Source organism: Nerophis lumbriciformis, linkage group LG20, assembly GCF_033978685.3.
Source record: "Nerophis lumbriciformis linkage group LG20, RoL_Nlum_v2.1, whole genome shotgun sequence".
NCBI classification, from domain to species: domain Eukaryota; kingdom Metazoa; phylum Chordata; class Actinopteri; order Syngnathiformes; family Syngnathidae; genus Nerophis; species Nerophis lumbriciformis.
This window is the reverse complement of record NC_084567.2, coordinates 4,565,001-4,588,119: the sequence shown is the minus strand read 5'-3', so window position 1 is coordinate 4,588,119 and position 23,119 is coordinate 4,565,001. Positions and strand designations below refer to the sequence as shown.

Here is a 23,119-nt window from a genome sequence, read left to right as displayed (position 1 = left end):
GGTCGAGTCAGACGATTGACTTTTTGGGGGGATAGGAGAAACATTTTTTGCACCTTTTTCATCTTCAATCTGTTCCGGTCAATCCTCCGATAAGATCCCCTAGAAACGGTACGATTGTAGAGAGCAAGGGTAAAAGAAAACCGCTCGACTGTTTCATCAGAGTCTGGCGTTTCAGTCCCATCCTTTTATCCGCCAACAATCTGATGATTTTCTTTAGTTTTTTAAGTTTAGCAAATTGAGACTGAGATAAGGGCACATTACCCTTCAGAATGTTTAAAGGGGAACATTATCACAATTTCAGAATGGTTAAAACCATTAAAAATCACTTCCCAGTGGCTTATTTTATTTTTCGAAGTTTTTTTCAAAATTGTACCCATCACGCAATATCCCTAAAAAAAGCTTCAAAGTGCCTGATTTTAACCATCGTTATATACACCCGTCCATTTTCCTGTGACGTCACATAGTGAAGCCAACACAAACAAACATGGCGCGTAGAACAGCAAGCTATAGCGACATTAGCTCGGATTCAGACTCGGATTTCAGCGGCTTAAGCGATTCAACAGATTACGCATGTATTGAAACGGATGGTTGTAGTGTGGAGGCAGGTAGCGAAGACGAAATTGAAGAAGAAACTGAAGCTATTGAGCCATATCGGTTTGAACCGTATGCAAGCGAAACCGACGAAAACGACACGACAGCCAGCGACACGGGAGAAAGCGAGGACGAATTCGGCGATCGCCTTCTAACCAACGATTGGTATGTGTTTGTTTGGCATTAAAGGAAACTAACAACTATGAACTAGGTTTACAGCATATGAAATACATTTGGCAACAACATGCACTTTGAGAGTGCAGACAGCCCATTTCAGGCGCGCTAAGAACATATATCTTTCCACGATTTCAGCACTCAGGTTAACCATACCTAAATAGACACAAAATACTGCATTACACAAGACTACCCGAATGTACCGTATTTTCCGCACCATAAGGCGCCCTGGGTTATAAGCCGCGCCTTCAATGAACGGCATATTTCAAAACTTTGTCCACCTATAAGCCGCCCCGTGTTGTAAGCCCCATCTAACTGCGCTAAAGGAATGTCAAAAAAACAGTCAAATAGGTCAGTCAAACTTTAATAATATATTAAAACCAGCGTGATGTGGGCGCGCATGGAATCGTATATCAACATGGACGAAGCTGCGTGAAAAAAGCCACCCGGCCTCTTCGCGTAAACTTAAACTTACCTTAACCACTCGCTCATCTTTTCTTCATCCATCCCTTCGAGTTAGCTTTTATGATGACGCCGGCTGGAAAGGTCTCTTTTGGCAAGGTCTTCCTTTTGAATATCACCATGGGTGGAAGTTTCTGGCCATTAGTCTGGCAAGCTAGAACCACAGTGAAGGATGACTTCTCATTCCCTGTGGTGCGAATATTCACCGTACGTGCTCCCGTTGTATCCACAGTGCGGTTCACAGGAATATCAGTTGCTGTGAAATAATAATCCGTGTGCGGATGGAGAGATTGCGTCTTTTCATGAACCGGATCCCTGTCGCTTAGTAGGAGCCATTTTGTGGTCTTTACAGATGTAAACACACAAAGGAAATGAAACGTACGGTAATATCCGCGCGCTTTTTCTTCTTCTACGCGGGCGGGTGGTTGCTTACAGTAGAAGAAGAAGCGCTTCCTGTTCTATGGGGGCGGGTGCTTTACCTTGGCGGTTGCTTGCGTAGAAGAAGAAGCGCTTCCTGTTCTACCGGGAAAAAAGATGGCGGCTGTTTACCGTAGTTACGAGACCGAAACTTTATGAAAATGAATCTTAATATTAATCCATATATAATGCGCACCGGGTTATAAGGCGCACTGTCAGCTTTTGAGAAAATGTGTGGTTTTTAGGTGCGCCTTATAGTGCGGAAAATACGGTACTCGAATGATTGAAAAAAATAAATGTTTTTAAGCTAAATTATTGGTAAACACAGTTTATGTATAATAATTTACGTAAAACCGCGAGTAATGAATAAAGTTTTCATCATTTAATATATTCTGTAGACATACCCTCATCCGCTCTCTTTTCCTGAAAGCTGATCTGTCCAGTTTTGGAGTTGATGTCAGCAGGCCAGGGAAGCTAGGGTCGATATTCTTCTCTTGATCATCTTCGGTGGCATAAGGGACGGTGTGAGCCAAGACATCCAGGGGGTTTAGCTCGCTCGTCTGCGGGAACAAACTGCCGCCATTGCTTGCCGTGCTACCGAGGTCCTTTGTCCCTGAATTGCTCACACACTCCGGCAGATTCAATGGGGGTCTGGCGGCAGATTTCTTTGACTTTATGGTTGGAAATGCATCTGCTTTGAGTGTCGCAGGATATCCACACATTCTTGCCATCTCTGTCGTAGCATAGCTTTCGTCGGTAAAGTGTGCGGAACAAACGACTGACCATTTCGTCGGCTTTCCCCACACCCTCGTATTTTGAACAAATTTCGTCCAATTTCTTGCCACTTTCGCATCTTTGGGCCACTGGTGCAACTTGAATCCGTCCCTGTTCGTGTTGTTACACCCTCCGACAACACACCGACGAAAGTGAGAAAATGGCGGATTGCTTCCCGAGAGCAAATACTAGAAAGGCGTTTAATTCGCCAAAATTCACCCATTTAGAGTTCGGAAATCGGTTAAAAAAATATATGGTCTTTTTTCTGCAACATCAAGGTATATATTGACGCTTACATAGGTCTGGTGATAATGTTCCCCTTTAAAGCGATTTCACACAGCGTCTGGATAAAGTCTGGGGAGCCGTAACTCAGAATGTCTCGACGTTTTTGAGACGTGGCATGGTACAGAGCCTTTAACGTAGGACCGTTCCTTTTTACACGCTTTGACATTTTTCAAATTATGTTTTTGGCAAGCACACCCGACCTCAGTCTGCATTGTTCTGGACAGAAAGGCGTAAGGTCGACCAATAAATACCCGTGAGCGTCCAAAGTAGCATCCGCGAAACTTTCCAAGGAAAAACTGGGGAACATTTGCTGAGCCAGCACGTTAATCTGCAATCTGTCTCGTGGGTTCTTAAACAGTATCATATACAAACCCCGTTTCCATATGAGTTGGGAGATTGTGTTGGATGTAAATATAAACGGAATACAATGATTTGCAAATCCTTTTCAAGCCATATTCAGTTGAATATGCTACAAAGACAACATATTTGAAGTTCAAACTGATAAACATTTTTTTTTTTTTGCAAATAATCATTAACTTTAGAATTTGATGCCAGCAACACGTGACAAAGAAGTTGGGAAAGGTGGCAATAAATACTGATAAAGTTGAGGAATGCTCATCAAACACTTATTTGGAACATCCCACAGGTGTGCAGGCTAATTGGGAACAGGTGGGTGCCATGATTGGGTATAAAAACAGCTTCCCAAAAACTGCTCAGTCTTTCACAAGAAAGGATGGGGCGAGGTACACCCCTTTGTCCACAACTGCATGAGCAAATAGTCAAACAGTTTAAGAACAACGTTTCTCAAAGTGCAATTGCAAGAAATTTAGGGATTTCAACATCTACGGTCCATAATATCATCAAAAGGTTCAGAGAATCTGGAGAAATCACTCCACGTAAGCGGCATGGCCGGAAACCAACATTGAATGACCGTGACCTTCGATCGCTCAGACGGCACTGTGTCAAAAACCGACATCAATCTCTAAAGGATATCACCACATGGGCTCAGGAACACTTCAGAAAACCACTGTCACTAAATACAGCTGGTCGCTACATCTGTAAGTGCAAGTTAAAGCTCTACTATGCAAAGCGAAAGCCATTTATCAACAACATCCAGAAACGCCGCCGGCTTCTCTGGGCCCGAGATCATCTAAGATGGACTCATGCAAAGTGGAAAAGTGTTCTGTGGTCTGACGAGTCCACATTTCAAATTGTTTTTGGAAATATTCGACATCGTGTCATCCGGACCAAAGGGGAAAAGAACCATTCAGACAGTTCTAGGTGCAAAGTTGAAAAGCCAGCATGTGTGATGGTATGGGGGTGTATTAGTGCCCAAGACATGGGTAACTTACACATCTGTGAAGGCACCATTAATGCTGAAAGGTACATACAGGTTTTGGAACAACATATGCTGCCATCGAAGCGCCGTCTTTTTCATGGACGCCCCTGCTTATTTCAGCAAGACAATGCCAAGCCACATTCAGCACGTGTTACAACAGCGTGGCTTTGTAAAAAAGGAGTGCGGGTACTTTCCTGGCTCGCCTGCAGTCCAGACCTGTCTCCCATCGAAAATGTGCGGCGCATTATGAAGCATAAAATACGACAGCGGAGACCCCGGACTGTTGAACGACTGAAGCTCTACATAAAACAAGAATGGGAAAGAATTCCACTTTCAAAGCTTCAACAATTAGTTTCCTCAGTTCCAAAACGTTTATTGGGTGTTGTTAAAAGAAAAGGTGATGTAACACAGTGGTGAACATGCCCTTTCCCAACTACTTTGTCACGTGTTGCAGCCATGAAATTCTAAGTTAATTATTATTTGCAAAAAAAAAAAAAAAAAAGTTTATGAGTTTGAACATCAAATATGTTGTCTTTGTAGCATATTCAACTGAATATGGGTTGAAAAGGATTTGCAAATCATTGTATTCCGTTTATATTTACATCTAGCACAATTTCCCAACTCATGGAAACGGGGTTTGTACTAAAAAACTCTGCAGACACTTTTTTTTTAATCATTTTTGAGTTTGTGGATAAAAACATTTTGTCCTTGAACTAATCAACTTTTAAAACATTGTTTAGTAAATGTAAACTTAAAGTATCAATCTTATCGTATTCAGTACACCACTGATACTTTGTTTCCTGCAGAATGTTTGTGATGACAATAAAAAAAAAACCTAAGAACTTTGAGAGGAAAAATGGTTGTTCTCTTTACACCCACAAAATGTACGGAAAAAGAAGCAAAACTGTGGTCCTAAAAGCAGGTACGGACCGAAGCGTGGGTTACCTGTACCGTTACACCTCTAGTAAACACAATTATAGATATGAACAAAGTGACAGTTTCATACTTGCCAACCTTGAGACCTCCGATTTCGGGGGGGCGGGGGGAGGGGGGTGGTTGGGGGCGTGGTTAAGATAGGAGGAGTATATTTACAGCTAGAATTCACCAAGTCAAGTATTTCATATATATATATATATATATATATATATATATATATATATATATATATATATGTCTTAATAAGGTTATCCAAAAAATAGTGCTCGATACCGTAGTAGAGCGCAATATATGTATGTGTGGGAAAAAAAATCACAAGACTATTTCATCTCTACAGGCCTGTTTCATGAGGGGGGGTACCCTCAATCATCAGGAGATTTTTATTTATTTATTTATTTATTTATTTTTTTTGTACCCCCCCTCATGAAACAGGCCTGTAGAGATGAAATAGTTTTTCCCACACATACATATATATATATATATATATATATATATATATATATATATATATATATATATATATATATATATATATATATATAAAATACTTGACTTTCAGTGAATTCTAGCTATAAATGTATATTTTTTTATTATATATATATATATATATATATAAAATAAATACTTAAATTTCAGTGTTCATTTATTTACACATATACACACACATAACACTCATCTACTCATTGTTGAGTTAAGGGTTGAATTGTCCATCCTTGTTCTATTCTCTGTCACTATTTTTCGAACCATGCTGAACACCCTCTCTGATGATGCATTGCTGTGTGGCACGCACAAAAGTGCTTTCATCAAATGCACTAGATGGCAGTATTGTCCTGTTTAAGAGTGTCACAACATTGCTGTTTACGGCAGATGAACTGCTTTACGGTAGACAAAAACGTGACTGCTGTTGTTGTGTGTTGTTGCCGCGCTGGGAGGCCGTTAATGAAACTGCCCAACAATAAACCCACATAAGAAACCAAGAACTCGCCCTCCATCATTCTACAATTATAACGTGATTGGGCAGGTACGCTGTTTATATTGTGGGTTAGCGGACCTGAGTCCGCCTGAATTTCGGGAGATTTTCGGGAGAAAATTTGTCCCGGGAGGTTTTCGGGAGAGGCGCTGAATTTCGGGAGTCTCCCGGATTTTCCGGGAGGGTTGGCAAGTATGCAGTCAGCTGTGAGCATATATTACCTCCATCAAACATGGTGGAAATGTCTGTTACAAGATACTGTGCTAGTAAATAGTAGGGATGCAACTGTACTCGCTATTATCCTGCACGGGACAATGTGCCTTTAAAAAAATTTAAGATTCAAGATTGTTTATTGTCATATGCACAGTTAAACAGACAGTTTGCCGTACAATGAAAATCTTACTTTGCTAGTCCACCCTTCAACAAGTCACACGGTACTTAGCTAAAAATAAACATGCATATACAAGGCACAGTAAGTAACATAACATTATTGCACATTCTGATTGACAGTCAACAGTATAAATATGGAGGTGACCTTGGGTCACAGCAGCAGTTAAAATGTCTTTAGTGATCAAAGGTGAAAAGTGTCTACAGTGATGGTTCACAGTTCGGGGGTGGTCATGATAGCTGTCTTTTGTTCATTAACAACGTTATATTAATCGAGATCGGATGGTATGCACAAAATAATCGTGATCATTTTTTTTGCCATATTGCCCAGCCCTATTCCATCACCATTTCAGTTCAGTTTCAGCATTTGGGCAGTTTCTACAGAAATTAGTTATGTTCATACTTTGTATTTTTTGTTCAGCACTTAGCAATAGTGCTAATTGCTTGATCTGCTTATCACTCAGCTTCTACAACTTGTAGCTCATCCTCCTTATATTCAGGCTCAAAAATATACGTTTTTGGGTCATGATTTGTCCAAAAGTGTTATTTGATGGCACTCATGAAGTCTGCCTTTATTAGTAATTGTTGGTGGTGTTGTTGAAGGAAATAGCAAACGTTGTGATGCGTCTGTGAAAATAATGTGCCGCCGTTTGCTTAAAATGATAACAAATGATGAAAATACGTAAATATTACATGTTATTATGAATGTGCCTGTTATTACATTACATATATACTTACAGCGTGTATATAAAAAGTTGCTGGATATTTTGTTAGATTTTTTTTTTTTATAAAAGAAATAGAGTGCATCCCCATTACCTGCATTGTTAGCTGACTTTTGCTAGCGTTTATTTAGGAGTTAGAATGAGTGATGGGCAGTAGTGCACAACAAGTAGCGACGCTATGTAGCTTAACTACAGTTCCCAGTAGTGTGGCGTTAGCCTCGCTCCTTTTTGAACACGTAGTGATTCCTGCAGCTTAGCTATTTTTCGACCCATGTAGTGACGTAGCGTCCATCAAACGCTACGAAGAGAGAAAATAGACTGCTAATCAAGAGTTGGGGGGAAAAAATGCTATAATCATTTTTAATTTATTGTTACTATGTTTGTTTTTTTACGTGTTATTTATTTGTTACTAATGTATATCTGGTTGATCTTTTAGATCATATCAAATCAATAAATCATTTTGTTATTTATCGTGATTCCAAAATCACTCAAAATATATTGTGATTATTATGTTTTTCCATAATTGTCCAGCCCTTGACGAGGTATTGGCAATGACTTCACGATACACTATGTATCACAGTCATACTTGCCAACCTTGAGATATATATGTATTTTATTATATATATACACATACAGTATATATATATATATATATATATATATATATATATATATATATATATATATATATATATATATATATATATATATATATATATATGTGTGTGTATATGTGTATATATTAGAGATGCGCGGTTTGCGGGCACAACCGCGGAGTCCGCGGATTATCCGCGGATCGGGCGGATGAAATTTAAAAAAATAAGATTTTATCCGCGCGTGGGTCGGGTCGGGCGGGTTAATTAGATTTTTTTTTTTTTTTTTTTTTTTTTTTTTTGCGGGTGGCAGTTAAACCAATTGGGAAATATATATACATAGTTAAATGTTGTTACCCACATACGAAAAACGAGCAGGCACCTGCAGCATATGCCACAACAGAAGAAAAAAAAAGAAAAGAGATGGACACTTTTACGGAGCGGAGAAGGGACACCTCGCCGGGGTCCGGGACCGAGGCCCCTTCCCCCGAGAGGGCCCCACCGGGAGCCGTAGCTGAGGCGATCCGCGAGAAGGGCCCGACGCACGTCCAGGGTCACCACCGCGCCCACCGCACCGACACCCCGCCTCGTCCGCCTTCGCCGCGGCCGGCGTCACGCGCAGCAGGTAAGCAGCTTACCTGCCCGCCACCCCCGTGGCCGGGGGCTCGTAACATGGGTCACTCCGCGCGCTCCGCCCGCGCAGCTTACCTGCCCGCCACCCCTGTTGCCGGGGGCGCGTAACAGGGGTCACTCCGCGCGCAGTGCGCTCACGAAAGGGGTGGGGCTCACCCTGGTTGATATAGAGAGCAGGACGGTGGCCATGGAAGTCGGAACCCGCTAAGGAGTGTGTAACAACCCACCTGCCGAATCAACTAGCCCTGAAAATGGATGGCGCTGGAGCGTGGGCCCATACCCGGCCGTCGCCGGCAGCGAGATGCGCTTGGAGGTGCGCTCAGCGCGGCTCCCATATGATTGCGCACTGGTGTGCGTCTGGGTCGTGACAGCGTGGCACGCGAAAGTCTGTGCTGCATTGGATCAGTCTCCTTTCTTTAACAGGCAAAAGCTTTATAACCTCACCATACCTGCCAACTTTTGAAATCAGAAAAACCTAGTAGCCAGGGTCCAAGGGCCGCTGGCCCCGGTAGGTCCAGGACAAAGTCCTGGTGGAGGGTTCAGGGCTTCGCCCCCCGACGCAAAATGATTATTAGCATTCAGACAGGTTAAAATGTTGCTAAAACCATCACTTTTCTATCAGTCACAGTGACTTTTCAAAACAAAAATATTACAGCAAAAATCATATGGGTTGATTGACATGTTTATTCTGTAAGCTAACTTCAATAGTTTGAAATTATTTTGACAGTTAATGCCAGTTATCCTGTCAACCTTTCACAAGACTTCAGTTTGTTAATTGAAAGTATAAACAGTATAAACACTTTTTACAGTAAACAAATGGTAAAACAGTACTAAACAATTCCATAAAAAAAAAAAATTGGTGTCATTATTAACTTTCTGTCCAAGCTTGTATAATCTACTGCCTTGTTCAATTGTAAAAAATATTCTGTGCCTAAAATTCACATTTCTATCACAATTATCATACTGTAAACATGGTAAGCTAACTTCATTAAAATTAATAGTCCTGTCAATAGCATGGAATTACAATTCAAATGTAGTTTTTTTGTAAGCCTTTCAAAAGAATTCAAAATATGAAAAATTAATGAAAATTAATTTAAGCCATCAGACACTTGAAAAGTGGCACATCACATCTCTAATGTAATCATTTTAACTTTTCAACAGAAATAGCACTGCAAAAATATTAAGGACATACTTCTGTATTTTGGTAGTTATGCTGTCAACATTTAACAAGATTTCTTCAACTTGGACTTGAAAGCATAAATAGTATAAACACTTAACAGTATGTCGTGCTGTGAAATACAGCCGACAGGATTGCGCACCAAACACGAAGCAAGGCCAAAGCGCATGGTGCAGGAGAACAAAGGACTTATTTCATTTAAGGTTTGTGATAAACCATCAAACTCATTCGTTAAAAGGACTCTATAGTAATATAAAGCGAATTTTTCTGGACATTATCATGCAAGAAAAGTTTATTTTTGGGACCGCGATCACCGCGTAATGATTTTTAAAGGTTGCATTACAAACATTTAACTGTCCCATGTGATCAGCCAGTGCGATTGGAAATCCATGCTCAATTATTGCCTCCGTAAATAAAACTTCGGGCGGGCGGATGGCGGGCGGGTGCAGTTCTGATCAAACGTTACATCGGGTGGATGGCGGATGGTTGACGACTTTCTGACGCGGTTGCGGATGAAATAAATTGCCTATCCGCGCATCTCTAGTATATATATATATAAATATATATGTATGTATCAATGTATATATATATGTATATATATGTATGTATGTATGTATATATATGTATATATATGTATGTATATATATGTATATATATATATATGTATATATATATATATATATGTATGTGTGGGGGAAAAAAATCACAAGACTATTTCATCTCTTTTTCTTTTTTTTTTTTTTTTTTTTTTTTCTTCTTCTTTTTTTTCCCCCACACATACATATATTGCGCTCTACTACGGTATCGAGCACTATTTTTTGGATAACCTTATTAAGACATATATATATATATATATATATATATATATATATATGTATATATATATATATATATACACATATATATATGTATATATATATATATACACATATATATATGTATATATATATATGTATATATGTATATATATATATATATGTAGATATATATATATACACATATATATATATATATATATATATATATATATATATACACACACACACACACACACATATATATATATAACTAAGTTAGTTGAAAATATTTCTGTGTTACTTGTAGTATTTAAAATGTAGGATTTTTTTCCTCGATATTTGCCCTTTTTCTGGTTTGAACAACAGCCATGGAAAAAGTCTGTGCACGTGCTTGTATATATATATATATTTTATTTTCAAACAGTAGTTGTCCATTATTTGATGTTAGATACTTTTGCTAAACATTGTTTTTAAACAAGATAAAAATGCCTTTATTTTGAAAAATAACTGCTATGGAATAGGAAACAGAAGTTGCTGACTTCTAGCGCATGCGCAAATGTACTTGAAGGGAAGCAAAAAAGAGGAGGACCGCATGCTATGGTTGTTCGGAGATTCTTCGAATTCCCGATCTTAAAGTCATATGATTCACAGCAAATATAGCAACAAATATCTCAATTGGTATTTTCCAAAGCCACGAAACGTGCATTGAGTTTGGAGCGATATGTGAAGTGAAGATTGAAGACGTGATAGAAGATGGACGACTACTGCTATGCTAAGATGGCGACGTCCGCTAAAAGAGAACATGAAAGAGAATCAACTTCCAGCAAATCACCAACGGAGATAAAGACGAAAGATGAAGGTGAGTGACTTGAAGTTTTGTCATTAGAAAACTACTTCAAGCCCTGAAAAAAGTGCCGACCTTGTTGAAGAATGTAAAGAAAGAGCCGCCATGATTGTTAGCTTGAAGAAGGCAGTGGAGTTCACATCAGAGGAGATGAAAGAATGCAAAAGTCAAATGAAGAAAGTGGAAGAGCAAAACAAGCGCTTGTGTAAAGAAAAGAATGATGTGAAAGAAGAGATGTTGGGGAAGAGTAAGAGATGTGAAGAGAAGACTGGACCACATGTCTACATCAACGTGCAGAGGATTGGAGGTAATAAAGAACAAGAATCATTTCATTACTCTCAACTTTGGATTGGGAAGTCCAAAGTTGCCAAATAATATTCTAATCATTTGCATTCTTGTTATGTGCCTTGTTAGAATATTGTAGAAAGTAAACATTTAATACACCCTGTAGTTTTAAACTTCAACTAATTGATGAAATACTATTTTTGTTGACTTCATCTGGCGTCAGGCTGTCGCCGGCCGGTATATATAAATATAATATGTGTATATATATTAAATGGTAAATGGGTTATACTTCAAGGTACTCAAAGCGCTTTGACACTATTTCCACATTCACACACACATTCCAGTGTTTCCCACAGGACAGGCATCTATTTGTGGTAGTGTGGTCGGGGGGTGGGGGCGGCAGCGGCGATGACCAAGAAGAACGCGGAGTTGGAATATAATTACAACACTTTATGTACATATTTATATACAGATTTGAACAATTAGTGATTCACTGAAATATATTTATTAATTGTGGTTCTTACAAAAAATATATCTTATAAAATATAAAAGCTAAAATGTCTCTTAAAGCTCTGCCCCTTTAATTAGGGCATACTAAATAATTTAACTTTAGCCTACTACTACAACCATATTATTTACCAGCAACATAAAGTGAAACAGAGGCAGAGGTGTCCTGCCATTTAGTCAACCTCCTCCTCCTCCTGCTGCTGCTGAACAGGTCGCACTGGAGCTAGTCTCGATCGCCAGACCCTCCTCCAGAGAAGAGGGAGACACTGGAGCTTACCGTGCTGGGTGTTATACAGCCATGACTTAAATTGTGGCATTTGGGAAGCTGGGGATCAAACCGGAAACCTTCAAGTTGCTGGCACAGCCGCTCTACCGACTGAGCCACGCCTTCCCATCCATCCATCTTTTTCTGCTTATCCGTGGTCAGGTCGCAGGAACAGCAGCCTAAGCAGAGAAGCCCAGACTTCCCTCTTCCCAGCCACTTCGTCCAGGGCCAGCCAGGAGACATAGTCTTCCCAACGTGTCCTGGGTCTTCCCCGTGGCCTCCTACCGGTCGGACGTGCCCTAAACACCTCCCTAGGGAGGCGTTCGGGTGGCATCCTGACCAGACACCCGAACCACCTCATCTGGTTCCTCTCCATGTGACTTTACTTTGAGCTCCTCACGGATGACAGAGCTTCTCACCCTATCTCTAAGGGAGAGACCCGCCACCCGGCGAAGGAAACTCATTTGGGCCGCTTGTACCCGTGATCTTGTCATTTCGGTCATAACCCAAAGCTCATGACCATAGGTGAGGATGGGAACGTAGATTGACCGGTAAATTGAGAGCTTTGCCTTCCGGCTCAGCTCCTTCTTCAACACGTCTGCATTACTGAAGACGCCGCACCGATCCGCCTGTCAATCTCACGATCCACTCTTCTCTCACTCGTGAACAAGACTCCGACGTACCTGAACTCCTCCACTTGAAGCAAGATCTCCTCCCCAACCCGGAGATGGCACTCCACCCTTTTCCAGGCGAGAACCATGGACTCGGACTTGGAGGTGCTGATTCTCATCCCAGTCGCTTCACACTCGGCTGCGAACCGATCCAGTGAGAGCTGAAGATCCTGGCCAGGTGAAGCCATCAGGACCACATCATCTGCAAAAAGCAGAGACCTAATCCTGCAGCCACCAAACCAGATCCCCTCAACGCCTTGACTGCGCCTAGAAATTCTGTCCATAAAAGTTATGAACAGAATGGGCGACAAAGGGCAGCCTTGGCGGAGTCCAACCCTCACTGGAAACGCCACGCCGTCCCATTAATATTATGTATAGTATATCAATATATGTGTATATATACATGAAATATATATATATATATATATATATATATATATATATATATATATATATATATATATATATATATATATGTGTGTGCGTTTTGACACACTCAACATCATGCGCCTCGGCTCTGTAGTCACCATCATTTCATTCAGATGAAAGAACGGTACCGGTACTTTTCAAAGGTGCTATAGTTCTGATTTCAATTTATTAGTACCACGATACTTTATTAGTAGCAGTATACTGTACAACCCTACTACACACACATACAGTACATAGAAGAAAGTGTGTTTTTGTTGTTTGTGTCTTGCAGACGTCCAGCAGCTGATCGGTAATCCAGAAGAAGTTTCTCCTCAGTTAGGGGGGAGCTCCACTTTGAAGCAGGAGACTCCACAACCACCCTGCATTAAAAAGGAAGAGGAGGAACTCTGCATCACTCAGGAGGGAGAGTGTCTTCTAGGACGAGAGGAAGCTGATTACACCAAGTTTCCACTGAGTATTCTCTCTGTGAAGACTGAAGATGATGAAGAGAAACCACAAGTAGACAACCTCTTAGCTCCACTATCAGATAGTGAGGCTGAAGAGGAGGTTGAAGTAACTTTGAGCAGCGATAAAGACTGTGAAGGTGATATGAGGACTCACACTGACAACAAACACTCTGAATGCTCTACAAAGAAGAGAGGTAAAACATGTTTGAGCTGCTCAGTTTGTGCTGAAAGTTTTACTAAAAAGAGCCTTTTGACTCGACACATGAGAACACACACAGGTTAAAAACCATTTTATTGTTCAGTTTGTGGCAAAAGCTTTTCTGTTAAGTGCAATTTGACTGAACACATGAGAACACACACAGGTGAAAAACCATTTAAGTGTTCAGTTTGTGGCAAAAGCTTTTTTCAAAATCGCAAGTTGACTCAACACATGAGAACACACACAGGTGAAAAACCTTTTAATTGTTCAGTTTGTAGCAAAAGCTTTTCTCAACATTTCAGTTTGACTCAACACATGAGAACACACACAGGTGAAAAACCATTTAATTGTTCAGTTTGTAGCAAAAGCTTTTCTCAAAATTGCAGTTTGACTCAACACATGAGAACACACACAGGTGAAAAACCATTTAATTGTTCAGTTTGTGGCAAAAGCTTTTGTCAAAATGTCCATTTGAGTCGACACATGAGATCACACAGGTGAAAAAACATTTACTTGTTCAGTTTGTGGTAAAAACATTTCTCGAAATTGCAATTTAACTGAACACATGAGAACACACAGTTAAAAAAACATTTAATTGTTCAGTTTGTGGTAAAAGCTTATCTCAAAATAGCTATTTGAGTCGACAGATGAGAACACACACAGGAGAAAAACATTTAAATGTTCAGTTTGTGGCAACAGCTTGTTCAGTTTGTGGTAGAATATTTTCTCATAATTGCAATTAGACTCAACACATGAGAACACACACAGGTCAAATAACATGCAACTGTTCAATATGTGGTGAAAACTTTTCTATTAAGAACCGTTTGACTCAACACATGAGAACACACACAGGTGAAAAACCATTTAGTTGTTCAGTGTGCTGTAAAAGGTTCCTACATAATGCAGACACAGTAAAACATAAGAACTCACAAGGGAAAATAACCAATTAGCTGTTTAGTTTGTGGTATGTTGCTCATATGTGGTGACATCCACCCTACCCAGGACCTCCTCACTGCTTCTTTCACAAATATCTGAGGTATTCGTACAAACTTGGATTAGTTAAAGCATAATCTTATCCACTCATGACCCCATGTCTTCTCTGTATCTGAAACCTTCCTGAACAGTAAGATAGATGATGCTTCAAGTGCTTGGTTACTCCTTCTTCAGTCCAGGGACCTGGGGCCTCATGTGTCAAGTTTGTGCACGCTCAAAAACCTGCACTACACCCTTTTTCACTGCAAAGTTGACATGTATCAAAACTGACGTCGACGCATAAGTGATGCTGGGTAACTGTTTGCATAACAAACTGCCAACTTTTACTCTTTGACTTTGTCATGTTGTATTTTTAAGTTATCATGCCATGATTTTACCCGTCCCGCCCACGTGGAAATAGATTTTCCTCCATGCGGCCCCTGAGCTAAAATGAGTTTGACACCCCTGCTGTGATCTGACTCATGTGAGCAGGTTACTGTATAAACACATTTTGTTACAAGTTATAAAAATGTGTTCAGTTGTCAGAGACACATCAATGTCAGTGTAGCTGCTGACAGAAGCAACATGTATATTTGATATATAATGTCATAGATGGTGAGAATAAATACATACAATGCATAAAGATAAGTTCATATTGTACACATAATGTGATTAAAAGGTATTTCCTTGGGTTAATTCATGCAAGTTTATGTTAACTTTATTTTTGTTACAAACCCATGTCAATTGAGTGGGGAATATAATTTGGTCACGTTGTTGGGGGGACAATTAATATGTGAGGGAATTAAGGAAGCAGCATGAGACGATTATTTTGATTACTACCCTCAAAGCATCTTGCGCTTTTTGGAAAATCGTTCTGACCGGATATTGTACCACAACTTCTCCTTTCGCGGTCCACCCCTTATCATTCTCGGATAGTTTTTTCATAACGTACTCGGCGTTGTTACGATCGCGCTAGGGGAGGTTTTTCATAACTTCGATCATCGTGATATCATCCGACTCCCCGTCAGTGTTCCCCGGTTTATCCTCAGTGTCGTTCCACGGGTCACCCCTCGAATCCTTGTGTAAAGTCACAGTCATCCTTTTCTCCTCCCGTTGCCCCTGCTTCCCCAGGCTAAGATATCTCTGCAGCGGGGTATCGTATCTTTTTATTCTTTCATGAGGTTCGTTTAAGACAACTCTCATTTTAGCGTCCAGATCGTCCTCCGCCGAGTGTCTGATGGTCTGCTCCGGTCGAGTCAGACGATTGACTTTTTGGGGGGATAGGAGAAACATTTTTTGCACATTTTTCATCTTCAATCTTTTCCGGTCAATCCTCCGATAAGATTCCCTAGAAACGGTACGATTGTAGAGAGCAAGGGTAAAAGAAAACCGCCCGACTGTTTCATCAGAGTCTGGCGTTTGCGTTTCAGTCCCATCCTTTTATCCGCCAACAGTCTGATGATTTTCTTTTGTTTTTTAAGTTTAGCAAATTGAGACTGAGATAAGGGCACATTACCCTTCAGAATGTTTAAAGGGGAACATTATCACAATTTCAGAATGGTTAAAACCATTAAAAATCACTTCCCAGTGGCTTATTTTATTTTTCGAAGTTTTTTTCAAAATTTTACCCATCACGCAATATCCCTAAAAAAAGCTTCAAAGTGCCTGATTTTAACCATCGTTATATACACCCGTCCATTTTCCTGTCACGTCACATAGTGAAGCCAACACAAACAAACATGGCGGAAAGAACAGCAAGCTATAGCGACATTAGCTCGGATTCAGACTCGGATTTCAGCGGCTTAAGCGATTCAACAGATTACGCATGTATTGAAACGGATGGTTGTAGTGTGGAGGCAGGTAGCGAAAACGAAATTGAAGAAGAAACTGAAGCTATTGAGCCATATCGGTTTGAACCGTATGCAAGCGAAAACGACACGACAGCCAGCGACACGGGAGAAAGCGAGGACGAATTCGGCGATCGCCTTCTAACCAACGATTGGTATGTGTTTGTTTGGCATTAAAGGAAACTAACAACTATGAACTAGGTTTACAGCATATGAAATACATTTGGCAACAACATGCACTTTGAGAGTGCAGACAGCCCATTTCAGGCGCTAAGAACATATATTTTTCCACGATTTCAGCACTCAGGTTAACCATACCTAAATAGACACAAAATACTGCATTACACAAGACTACCCGAATGTACTCGAATGATTGAAAAAAATAAATGTTTTTAAGCTAAATTATTGGTAAACACAGTTTATGTATAATAATTTACGTAAAACCGCAAGTAATGAATAAAGTTTTCATCATTTAATATACTCTGTAGACATACCCTCATCTGCTCTCTTTTCCTGAAAGCTGATCTGTCCAGTTTTGGAGTTGATGTCAGCAGGCCAGGGAAGCTAGGGTCGATATTCTTCTCTTGATCATCTTCGGTGGCATAAGGGACGGTGTGAGCCAAGACATCCAGGGGGTTTAGCTCGCTCGTCTGCGAGAACAAACTGCCGCCATTGCTTGCCGTGCTACCGAGGTCCTTTGTCCCTGAATTGCTCACACACTCCGGCAGATTCAATGGGGGTCTGGCGGCAGATTTCTTTGACTTTGTGGTTGGAAATGCATCTGCTTTGAGTGTCGCAGGATATCCACACATTCTTGCCATCTCTGTCGTAGCATAGCTTTCGTCTGTAAAGTGTGCGGAACAAACGACTGACCATTTTGTCGGCTTTCCCCACACCCTCGTATTTTGAACAAATTTCGTCCAATTTCTTGCCACTTTCGCATCTTTGGGCCACTGGTGCAACTTGAATCCGTCCCTGTTCGTGTTGTTACACCCTCCGACAACACACCGACGAAAGTGAGAAAATGGCGGATTGCTTCCCGAGAGCAAATAATAGAAAGACGTTTAATTCGCCAAAATTCACCCATTTAGAGTTCGGAAATCGGTTAAAAAAATATATGGTCTTTTTTCTGCAACATCAAGGTATATATTGACGCTTACATAGGTCTGGTGATAATGTTCCCCTTTAAAGCGATTTCACACAGCGTCTGGATAAAGTCTGGGGAGCCGTAACTCAGAATGTCTCGACGTTTTTGAGACGTGGCATTGTACAGAGCCTTTAACGTAGGACCGTTCCTTTTTACACGCTTTGACATTTTTCAAATTATGTTTTTGGCAAGCACACCCGACCTCAGTCTGCATTGTTCTGGACAGAAAGGCGTCAGGTCGACCAATAAATACCCGTGAGCGTCCAAAGTAGCATCCGCGAAACTTTCCAAGAAAAAACTGGGGAACATTTGCTGAGCCAGCACGTTAATCTGCAATCTGTCTCGTGGGTTCTTAAACAGTATCATATACAAACCCTGTTTCCATATGAGTTGGGAGATTGTGTTTGATGTAAATATAAACGGAATACAATGATTTGCAAATCCTTTTCAAGCCATATTCAGTTGAATATGCTACAAAGACAACATATTTGATGTTCAAACTGATCAACTTTTTTTTTTGTTGTTGCAAAAAATCATTAACTTTAGAATTTGATGCCAGCAACACGTGACAGAGAAGTTGGGAAAGGTGGCAATAAATACTGATAAAGTTGAGGAATGCTCATCAAACACTTATTTGGAACATCCCACAGGTGTGCAGGCTAATTGGGAGCAGGTGGGTGCCATGATTGGGTATAAAAACAGCTTCCCAAAAAATGCTCAGTCTTTCACAAGAAAGGATGGGGCGAGGTACACCCCTTTGTCCACAACTGCATGAGCAAATAGTCAAACAGTTTAAGAACAACGTTTCTCAAAGTGCAATTGCAAGAAATTTAGGGATTTCAACTTCTACGGTCCATAATATCATCAAAAGGTTCAGAGAATCTGGAGAAATCACTCCACGTAAGCGGCATGGCCGGAAACCAACATTGAATGACCGTGACCTTCGATCCCTCAGACGGCACTGTGTCAAAAACCGACATCAATCTCTAAAGGATATCACCACATGGGCTCAGGAACACTTCAGAAAACCACTGTCACTAAATACAGCTGGTCGCTACATCTGTAAGTGCAAGTTAAAGCTCTACTATGCAAAGCGAAAGCCATTTATCAACAACATCCAGAAACGCCGCCGGCTTCTCTGGGCCCGAGATCATCTAAGATGGACTCATGCAAAGTGGAAAAGTGTTCTGTGGTCTGACGAGTCCACATTTCAAATTGGTTTTGGAAATATTCGACATCGTGTCATCCGGACCAAAGGGGAAAAGAACCATTCAGAATGTTCTAGGTGCAAAGTTGAAAAGCCAGCATGTGTGATGGTATGGGGGTGTATTAGTGCCCAAGACATGGGTAACTTACACATCTGTGAAGGCACCATTAATGCTGAAAGGTACATACAGGTTTTGGAACAACATATGCTGCCATCGAAGCGCCGTCTTTTTCATGGACGCCCCTGCTTATTTCAGCAAGACAATGCCAAGCCACATTCAGCACGTGTTACAACAGCGTGGCTTCGTAAAAAAGGAGTGCGGGTACTTTCCTGGCTCGCCTGCAGTCCAGACCTGTCTCCCATCGAAAATGTGCGGCGCATTATGAAGCGTAAAATACGACAGCGGAGACCCCGGACTGTTGAACGACTGAAGCTCTACATAAAACAAGAATGGGAAAGAATTCCACTTTCAAAGCTTCAACAATTAGTTTCCTCAGTTCCCAATCGTTTATTGGGTGTTGTTAAAAGAAAAGGTGATGTAACACGGTGGTGAACATGCCCTTTCCCAACTACTTTGTCACGTGTTGCAGCCATGAAATTCTAAGTTAATTATCATTTGCAAAAAAAAAAAAAAAAGTTTATGAGTTTGAACATCAAATATGTTGTCTTTGTAGTGCATTCAACTGAATATGGGTTGAAAAGGATTTGCAAATCATTGTATTCCGTTTATATTTACATCTAACCAGGGCCGGCCCGTGGCATAGGCCGTATAGGCAAATGCTAAGGGCGCCGTCCATCAGGGGGCGCCACGCCAGTGCCACAAATGTTGGAGAAAAAAAAAATAAAAAAAATTTGGTACTATTATTTCTAAATACAAAAAATAATCCCACGTTAATTAAAATGCAAAGTAAAGCCTATTTAATAGAAATATTATTTGTTACAACATTACGCCCCCCCCTCCTCCCCCCGCACGGTGCGCCCCCTCCCTTCGCGTATCATGACTCTTTTTGGACGTCACCACATCAAAAAATCAACACAAGATGCCAAAACTGTCAGGTGCCCAGGGAAGAAAAAAGAGAAAAGAAGAGGAGGAGAAACGAGAAAAGACAGAGGTAGCAGGTAGGTAACGTTAGCCTACATGAAATTATTTGTCTGTTACAGAATGTGATAGTACCCTGGCTTTTTAGCATTAAGCTAATGTTACATGATTCGGCAATTGCTAATCAATAAATAGCTAGTTCTGTTTTAACGTCGGGTTAATATTGTGGAGGGGGCTAAATTGTTATGGAAAATAATAATGTAACGTTAGGTAATTACAGTACTCCCACCTTACATTCCTCAGGGACATTTCTTTCTTTCTTTAGTTTATTTGGAACATGAACACACTTACATCATAATACATCACACAATTTCATATCATTTCATTTTACATCATGCCCGAAAAGGAGTAGGAAGAAGCAAAGCTTATTTAATCCTACCCCTTTCCCACTTCAAAGCGTTTACAAATATATAGAATCATTTACTGACCTTTTTATATAATAAAATAACATCTATGAATTAGTATACAACAGTTTTGTAATATGTCATTAATTAATTAATTCAGTCATTATTAACATACTGAGATGAAGAATATCTTATTTTCAATAAGGTTGAAAGTATTTCTCATAATTCTTCTTCTTTGTACTCTGTAAGCACTATTATTTTGAACAACCTCTTAAACTGGATCATATCAGTACAATTTTTAACTTCTTTACTTAATCCATTCCATAATTTAATTCCACATACTGATATGCTAAAAGTTCTAAGTGTTGTACGTGCATATAAATGTTTGTATTAGATCTTTTAAGCAGGTGTTTTTTGTTTACATTGTTATATTGCCTTCTGGTTAGCTAATGTTTGCCCTGCAGGTAATCGTCACTTTTCCACCCCTTTATATATTAGGTATAGTTGTAAGTAAAAAAAAAAAAGGTCAAAGACAAAGCTATTCGGGTTCTTGTGAGTATATACACTTCACTGCCGATGTGGGGGGGCGCCACCTAAAATCTTGCCTAGGGCGCCAGATTGGTTAGGGCCGGGCCTGCATCTAACACAATTTCCCAACTCATGGAAACGGGGTTTGTACTAAAAAACTCTGCAGACACTTTTTTTTTAATCATTTTTGAGTTTGTGGATAAAAACATTTTGTCCTTGAAATAATCAACTTTTAAAACATTGTTTAGTAAATGTAAACTTAAAGTATCAATCTTATCGTATTCAGTACACCACTGATACTTTGTTTCCTGCAGAATGTTTGTGATGACAATAAAAAAAAAACCTAAGAACTTTGAGAGGAAAAATGGTTGTTCTCTTTACACCCACAAAATGTACGGAAAAAGAAGCAAAACTGTGGTCCTAAAAGCAGGTACGGACCGAAGCGTGGGTTACCTGTACCGTTACACCTCTAGTAAACACAATTATAGACATGAACAAAGTGACAGTTTCATACTTGCCAACCTTGAGACCTCCGATATCGGGGGGGGGGCGGGAGGAGGGGGGTGGTTGGGGGCGTGGTTAAGACAGGAGGAGTATATTTACAGCTAGAATTCACCAAGTCAAGTATTTCATATATATATATATATATATGTCTTAATAAGGTTATCCAAAAAATAGTGCTCGATACCGTAGTAGAGCGCAATATATGTATGTGTGGGAAAAAAAATCACAAGACTATTTCATCTCTACAGGCCTGTTTCATGAGGGGGGGTACCCTCAATCATCAGGAGATTTTTTTATTTTTTTTACCCTCAATCATCTCCTGTTGATTGAGGGTACCCCCCTCATGAAACAGGCCTGTAGAGATGAAATAGTCTTGTGATTTTTTTTTTCCCCACACATACATATATATATATATATATATATATATATATATATATATATATATATATATATATATATATATATAAGAAATACTTGACTTTCAGTGAATTCTAGCTATAAATGTATATTTTTTTATTATATATATATATATATATATATATATATATATATATATATATATATATATATATATATATATATATAAAATAAATACTTGAATTTCAGTGTTCATTTATTTACACATATATACACACACATAACACTCATCTACTCATTGTTGAGTTAAGGGTTGAATTGTCCATCCTTGTTCTATTCTCTGTCACCATTTTTCGAACCATGCTGAACACCCTCTCTGATGATGCATTGCTGTGTGGCACGCACAAAAGTGCTTTCATCAAATGCACTAGATGGCAGTATTGTCCTGTTTAAGAGTGTCACAACATTGCTGTTTACGGCAGATGAACTGCTTTACGGTAGACAAAAACGTGACTGCTGTTGTTGTGTGTTGTTGCCGCGCTGGGAGGACGTTAATGAAACTGCCCAACAATAAACCCACATAAGAAACCAAGAACTCGCCCTCCATCATTCTACAATTATAACGTGATTGGGCAGGCACGCTGTTTATATTGTGGGTTAGCGGACCTGAGTCCGCCTGAATTTCGGGAGATTTTCGGGAGAAAATTTGTCCCGGGAGGTTTTCGGGAGAGGCGCTGAATTTCGGGAGTCTCCCGGATTTTCCGGGAGGGTTGGCAAGTATGCAGTCAGCTGTGAGCATATATTACCTCCATCAAACATGGTGGAAATGTCTGTTACAAGATACTGTGCTAGTAAATAGTAGGGATGCAACTGTACTCGCTATTATCCTGCACGGGACAATGTGCCTTTAAAAAAATTTAAGATTCAAGATTGTTTATTGTCATATGCACAGTTAAACAGACAGTTTGCCGTACAATGAAAATCTTACTTTGCTAGTCCACCCTTCAACAAGTCACACGGTACTTAGCTAAAAATAAACATGCATATACAAGGCACAGTAAGTAACATAACATTATTGCACATTCTGATTGACAGTCAACAGTATAAATATGGAGGTGACCTTGGGTCACAGCAGCAGTTAAAATGTCTTTAGTGATCAAAGGTGAAAAGTGTCTACAGTGATGGTTCACAGTTCGGGGGTGGTCATGATA

At 40.0% G+C, this 23,119-nt stretch overlaps 1 protein-coding gene across 3 annotated transcripts in view; it reads left to right on the top strand.

Annotated features, from left to right (window-relative positions):
* Window positions 1-23,119, top strand: part of LOC133619229 (uncharacterized) — a 54,339-nt gene that overhangs the window by 24,385 nt on the left and 6,835 nt on the right. Inside the window, exon 3 of one of the 3 annotated variants that reach the window (XM_072915391.1) lies at window positions 13,530-13,898. The exons of 1 other annotated variant lie outside the window; for it this stretch is intronic. In XM_072915391.1, the coding sequence (XP_072771492.1) occupies window positions 13,530-13,898 (369 nt within the window). Of the gene's footprint in view, window positions 1-13,529; window positions 14,821-23,119 lie in introns of those variants that run through there. One more of the 3 variants, XM_072915395.1, reaches the window with a different exon arrangement.